This window comes from Coptis chinensis, chromosome 3 (genome assembly GCF_015680905.1).
Source record: "Coptis chinensis isolate HL-2020 chromosome 3, ASM1568090v1, whole genome shotgun sequence".
NCBI classification, from domain to species: domain Eukaryota; kingdom Viridiplantae; phylum Streptophyta; class Magnoliopsida; order Ranunculales; family Ranunculaceae; genus Coptis; species Coptis chinensis.
In genome coordinates this window covers 61228574-61236095 of record NC_141458.1, presented here as the reverse complement: position 1 = coordinate 61236095, position 7522 = coordinate 61228574, and the positions used below count along the sequence as shown (strand labels likewise).

The following is a 7522-nucleotide window of genomic DNA, read 5'->3' as shown; positions in this document are numbered from 1 at the left end:
CTCAGCATGGGGTAGCTGTCTTTAGGACATTCTAAATTCACATCAGTGAAGTCGACACACATACAGACCTTGCCATTCTTCTTCGGCACCGCGACCACATTCGACAACAAGTCGGTGAATGCCACCTCTCGTATTATACCTGCCCCCTTCAACCTTGCGACCTCTTCGCGAATTCCTTCGGCGTACTTCGGCCTAATGCCTCGCATCTTCTGTCTTATTGGCTTAGCGTCTTCCCCCATATGTAACTGATGGCATGCGAATTCTGGGTCCAATCAGGTGATCTCCTCAATTGTCCACGCAAATACCTCTTTATTGTCAGACAAAAATTATACTAACTTAACCTTCCATTCCTCAGACAAGTTGGAACCTACTGATGTGAACTTCTCCCCATCGCCTTCCCCTAAATTCACTAATCATATCTCGTCAAATGTCTTCGGTCCCTCTGCCGACTCCGCTGACTCCTCCCGAGTGGTGCACTGTAATTGCTATGCTTGCCTCTTCCTGGAATGCAAAGTCTCTTCCTCTGAACCGCAGATCAGTCTCTTCACTGTACTCTGATGACTATTTTTGGCTGTCACCTGATCCCCGCAGACCCCATATACCCCGGTAGGAGTAGGGAATCGGATCACTTGGTAGTATGTAGAAGGGACCGCTTTCATCTCATGAATCCACCTCCTTCCTAGGATGGCGTTGTATTGTGAATCGGCATCCACCACTTTGAACCTCGAGAACACTATAACTGGTCCCGTGGTCACTGGGAGCAGAAGCTCCCCTAAAGGTTCTATCATGCTTCCATTGAACCCATACAAATTTGTCGGTGAGGGCCTCAACTGCTTCCTTTTTATCTTCATTTCGTCCATTGTCCCTCTAAATAGCAAATCCACCATACTGCCGTAGTCCACTAACACCCTTTTTACCATGTAATTTCCCATCGCCACCGTGATCACCAACGCATCCTCATGCGGGGAATCAATTGCCTAAAGGTCCGCATTGGTGAACATTATGCTTCCCCTTCCATTTGTGGACCAGGGGGTTGCCCACGAATGGCCTGTCAACTCGTGGACATGATGTATGCTCGCTGCTCGCCTTATCTGGTCCCAGTGTGCATTGTGGCTCAATATCTCTCCACTGAAGATTATGTTGATCGTTCCTAATATCCTTCCCTGGGTTGGTGTTTGCTCTACTTTCTCCTCTTCTGTTATAAACTCTTTCAACAATCCCTTTCCTATAATCCTCTAAATCAACCATCTCAATGTGTAGCAGCCGTCCGTCTCATGGTTATGTATCTGATGGTATGCACAATAGGGCTTGCCTTGTACCTCCACTGGTTTGGTTCGCAGACCCTCATACCCCTGCAAATTCTGAATCAACGGTAGTATCTCGCTCAGCGACTTGTTCAGTGGCACTTGTTCTACTTCGCGATAGGGGTTTCTGTCTCGGCTCTCCCTCCTAGCCTCTTCTCTGCCCCTCTCGGACCGCGAAGAATGTCCTCGGTATCCATTGCCTCCTTTGTCCGATGACTCATATTGCCGACGGTCCTCGCCTTTTTCTAGCAATAACACTGCCTTCCCCGGCCTTCTCACCTCCTTCTGCATGGTGTCTTCGTACCTGATGTACTTCTCCACCCTCGGGTATAAATCCTGTAATGGTCGCAATTTCATTCTTAGCTACCGACTCGTGTACCCTCGTTCCCAGACGCAATCCTCTCTCGAAAGCTATCACCACAGTCCTTTCATCTAGATTCTCCACTTTTAAGGTCTCTGCCTTGAATCTGCACAAGAAGTCCCTCACCGATTCTACGGACCTTTGTCTTACATTGAACAAGGCTGCGATATCAACCACTCGCTTCTTCTGGTGTATAAAATGATCAATGAAGGCCTGCTCTAACTCCTGAAAGCTATTAATACTTTTCGAAGATAATCTATAATACCAATCAGATGCTCCCCCTTTTAAGCTTGTCGGGAACATCATACACCTCAACCCGTCATACCGTGGCTCCTGCCATAGCGGCATCTGCTGCCGGAAATGGTGAATATGGTCCGCGGGGTCTCCAGTCCCATCATACCTTTCGAACCTTAGCTGGTTGAATCTCTTCGGCACCTCAGACTTCCAGATTGCGTTTGCCAGTGGGTTGTGGTTCAACCCTGCCAGTCTGCCACCACCTGGATTGCCGCACCCCCCATGCCCTTGGCCTGTTCCAAACTAGCTTTCAGATCGCTGGCAATCATTTCTCTCACTTGCTCCTTTGTGACTCTAACCACCATCTGCTCTGCCACATCCGTCCCCCCTTCCTCTTCTCTCTCCGCTTCCAACACCTCCCTTTCTGACTCCTCTATTGTCTCTTTCTCTCTCCTCAACCTTTCATTTTCTTCCCTCAACCTTGATATTTCCTCATGTAACAACCTTGTTTCCTCCGCCTCTGACATTACTGTCTCTTCCCTTCCTTGCTCTTCCCATTCACTCCTTACTGACTCCACGTCCATCTCGGTGACCGTCGCCTTTTTCAGTCAGCCCAGTCTTCTTTTTGTTGCCATCTCTCTACTTCTCACTCTCTCCCCACATACGGCGCCAAATGTTGTGACCTCTTTTTCTCCTCCTCTTCCTCTCCCCTCTCCTCTTCTAATTATAATCCCTCACTTCTCTCTTATGCCCTCCATCTGTCCTTCCATCTCTTGGTCCATCAATTGACGCGTGTAGGGTTCCCGTACGGCCCTAGGGTTTTCTCCTTTGCTCGTGTAGCGAACGTGCCCTGATAGTACGACTCTAGGCCAGCCCCACCTTTAGTTCGTGGCTTTCCCCTGTCAGTCCTCGGTTCTCGGTGTTTATCCCCTTCACGCTCGACTTCTCTGTCCCCAACCCTTCTAGAACGCCTCTCATTCCAACGTATGTCCTCTTTCTGGATCCACTGGCCGCCGGACCGCCGGCCATCATAAATTGGGTCGCTACACTTTGCACTCTCACCTTTCACTCTCAATTTTTTCTCTTTTTCTTCTTACCTTCAGCACTCAAGGTGCACGGAGCGCGACTTGTGCCTCAGTTGAGCGCCACCTGCGCTTGAACCACCTGTGACTTGATTTAGTGCAGAGCGCGACCCGTGCCCTACCCAGACCAAATTTGAGCGCGCCCCGCACCCAAAACACTGTAACTCCATTTGCTCCTGAGCATGACCCGCGCCCATACAATGCATAGTTGAGCGCCACCTACGCCCTTACCTCCGTAGGCACAAAAAATTCTAATTTTTTGTGGGTTGTTCCAGGATTGTTTGCAGCTGTTCGAGAAAGTTGTTTTGTGATGACATCCCCTCGTCTCTTACCAGAGCAGTCTTTTGAAGATTTGTTCCAAAGTGACACCTAAGGTGCGTGGTTTCAAGAGGTGATCATACAAGCAGGCTGGGAGCCACTATTGGTAAGTCCTGATGAACTTTATTCTCCCGCATTTACATCTTATTTTTATGATAATTGTAAGTTCTTTGATAGACCTGATGGAGAACAAGTGTTCTCCATCACCATCAGAGATGAACCGATGGAAATTTCCAGGTTCTTGCTAGCCTTTGTGCTTGGACTTGTTATGCCCGCCGAAATACAAGATTCATGGGCCTATTTGGTAGATAATATGTACATGTATAACTATGAGGATTTGCATGAGCATTACGCAGCAGGAATCTTTAGGATAGAAGACCAAGGGGATTATAACTTCGCCCTTGGTAGCCTATCTATGAACGTGAGCAATGTTATGTTTTGGATCATGCTAAACATTAGAGGGGAATGGCGTTATTCTTCTGTGAATGACGAAACTTGTGATATTTTCCTTGGTTTAGCTGGGGGACATACACTCTATGATATTCCCCAGGCCCTAATGTCTAGTTTAGCCTGATCCCATAGCAAGAGGCATAAGTACCTTCTTATGCCTATTTTAATTTGCCGTATTATGCTATGTTTCTTCCCTGTTTTTTGTGCCAGTTTCATGGATTGGGTTGGGGTCGATATTGTGAGACCCACCAATTGTATTATTCGATCGTTCCGTGCAATGACTTGGCAAGGGTGGAGGATACAACCTCATCAGGTTACACCTTACACCCCATCCAACCAAGTGGCGCTTGACAGGTTAGCTATAGTAGACGATAAATGGCGTGAAGCCTGGCAAATTACCATGGCGTGGCAGGATGCGAAGGAACCTCATTTCTTTATAAAAGAGGATGAGGAGGATGATGCTTAAACGGGAGAGGAGGTTAGTTTTTATTTTAGTTAGTGTCTGCTTATGTCCCAAGCAATTTAATTCTTATTAACCCCATAACGGGTGGAACTCCTATAGAGTTGCGTAAGTTTTTATTTTTCTATATTAGTATGTTTAACTTTGTGTTGCAGATGTTCCAGAATTTCACACATTTCCATGGTATTTCTCTACCCTTTTTATTTAAATACTTTGAGGACAGAGCATGTTTTTTGTTTGGGGGCATAGAAACACGTGTAATTAAGGCATCTGTTAGGATATAGATATGTATAATATGAACTTGTTTTCTAGTAAAAATTCAAAAATTTTAAAAATATAAATAAAAAGTTTCTGCTATACACTTAGGAATATTGGTATTGTTTTCTTTTTCTATGCTCTGAATAATCTAGAAGTCTCACGTAGCTTTTGCATTAGAATAATTTTTAGAAACTTAGGTTAATATGTGCGTAATAATCCTTGCATCTATCTCTAAATATGTTACATGAGTATCTATGATTGTTGGCAGTAAGTTTCTAAAATCTAGGCTAGAGTACTTATTCTACAAATCCTGTGAGAATATAGCCTGAAGCCTTATATGAGTGAAAAAAGTTGAGAAATGACACAAGGGAGAAGTAAAATCCGGATAGAGAATTCACACATCCACTTGCTTAATCACTAAACCATATCCTAAGTGAAAATTTAGGCCCTCTTTGGATCGATATAGCCAGAAATTCAAACTTATGAATTATTTTTCACTTTCCAACTCTCTCTCTCTCTCTCTTCTTCACCCTCTGCTCACCCCCACTACTTGCAGTTATCTAATGAAGTAGTAATTTACACATGTCTACAGTAGTGTATACATACGGACCTAATCTCTTACTACGGGCCTCCGGCCCATGAAACCCAATATTCATACTTTGAAATTTTGGATCGGGTCTTGTCTTGTTTCTCAAGTAGAACCGCAAAACTTTTTCTCCACTCTATAAAAAAAGAAAAAAAAAGCAAGAAGAAGAAGAAGAAAAAAGGCAAGATAATGATCGAAAGCAATCACAGATTTTCTCACCAGACGGTCATCTATTTCAAGTCGAATACGCTTTGGGAAGCTGTTAGCAAAAGGAAACTCCCATTTGTTGGCGTCAGTGGGCTCGACACTATCGTTCTTGGTGTCGAAAAAAAATCAGCCGCTAAACTTCAAGATTCCAGGTCTATTTCTCATTTTTATAGATAGATCTATTTATGCAACTTGTTAATTGATCCTACAGTAAAGTCATTTATGCAATTAGAGGGTTTGTTACAAAAACAAAACAAAATAAATAAAAAATCAACCTACCCATTGTAGAATGAGTCTGAGAATAGAGATGAAGAATATAAAAGAGAAAAACCTTTGAAATCAAGAATTTGTTAGTCGCTTCAGATAAGAAAAGAAACTTTCCATCCAAATAAAAAAATAAAAACATAAAAGAAAATAAAGAGTTAGAACTCCAAATAATAGAATCAAAGGAGTCAAAGGCCAAATTAAAAAAAAAAATGGCTAAGGATGGAAACAAAGTGTAGAAGCAAAAGTAAAGAACAAGGTTTTCTCTAGTTACATAATATGAAGACTCTATTATCTAAGACTTGTCCTTTTTGAATATCCATTTCCTTCCTTCTTAAACCATCTCCTAATCCCCGCAACACCTAATAAAGACTTCTAGCTCAATTAGGAATAGGTTAGTGTGATAGCAAGTGGCAGATGTGTTTGATCGACTCCGGCTTCCTTGTGTGTCATTGAGATTGTAAGGTAAAGTGTGTCCACTGCACACTGGAGTAGTTAAATTTGAGCGGAAAAATCAGAGTGGTTTTTGTCTTGACATTTAGTGCATTTCATAGTATTACTCATTGTATATATGTTTATTCGTAGATGATTGATTATTATGCATATATTAGCTTAGGTTTCGACTTGATTATTCTTTATTCATTGCTAGTGAGATATATAGATAATTGGGAGCCTAAATAAGGAAACAATAGTTTTATTTCTTAGTCATTGTAGTATAAACGAAGTTTGTGAGTACCTTCACTGGAAAACACCCATGAGGCTATAACTCGTCCACTAGCGAATTCCTAGTGGTTTAAGGCCTTGTTGCATATAGTCAATGCAATCGCACTCGGCGAAACGAGATTAGTTAGAACTCTATTTTTGGTCACTTATGCTAATTTCTCATATTTGCTTGAGGAGAAGCAAAATGCTGTTTGGGGGTGGTTTGATAAGAGCCCAAAACTGTAGTTTTAACCCCTTAACAATAATACTTTTAGACCAATTATGCGAGTAATAAATAAGAGTTAATGCTGATTACGTGTTTTATGTATTTCAGGCATTGAAGTCAATTATTTGTAGAAATGTGCCACTTTGGCTAGATAAAGGAGTAAGAGTTGGTTGCTAAGAAGTTCTGTGATTAAAATCCAAGATTCAAGGAGAAAAAGGCATTATAAAGCCCGATCAAAAGCTGAAAAGTCAAAGTCAACGCGGGCAGAAACATCACACAAAAGTTAGCAGAACTTCAAAAGACCGTATATTTGGACTCAGGCCTCGGAATTGGGCCTACCTTATGTCAAAACGACCGGCTCGGAAAGAGATTTCAAATGGTCCAAACTTTAACCCAATTGGAGGAGCAAAAGTATATGAAAAGCCTGCTGAAGTCAGATCCAGTTGAAAAGGGCCCTGTGGACTTAAGAGATTGGGTTTTGGGCTCGATTTTTTGGCCCAAAACATGGCTCCCCAGCCCATACATGACAATGTGAATCTGGTCTCCTCCATTTGAATAGAGGAGACTTAACTCTTAAGGGAGAATTAGGTTAGGTAGAAAGTAGCCATTAGAGGATATTTCTAGAGCTAGATTCAATTAAATTAATTAGTTTTTCATATCTTGTTTTAACTTAGTTATTTGAATCATTGTTTTATTATTCATTAGATCAATAAAATAGTTAGTTCTTCATAATTTCGGTTTTGATTTATTAAAGTACTTAGCTCTAAATTAAATTACTTAGTTGTTAATCATTTCTTAGTTGTTAAGTTAGATTTGAATTATTGAATTGAAAGTTTATATTAGTAAAGTTAGAATCTTTATAGGATGTCTACTTTAAATTCATATGGAAATGATAGTTTGATGAATCAAGGCTAAACCTCCATTAGAGGGGTTTGATGAAGCCTTGATGAAAACTTGATTGTGTAGTGTAGAAATAGTTGTAAGAGTCTATTCCACTCTAGAAGGTAGTTGATTCGCCATGAGAATGGGTTGAACTTCCTCACATACTAGTCATTAGTTGGTAAAGATTG

General features: G+C 41.9%; 1 protein-coding gene across 1 annotated transcript; it reads right to left on the bottom strand.

The window, feature by feature from the left end:
* Positions 1 to 485: 485 nt before the first annotated feature.
* Positions 486 to 932, bottom strand: LOC147510289 (uncharacterized). Its single transcript, XM_086598072.1, has one exon. It carries the CDS (start codon positions 930 to 932, stop codon positions 486 to 488), a length of 447 nt encoding a protein of 148 aa, XP_086454198.1.
* Positions 933 to 7522: the final 6590 nt, after the last annotated feature.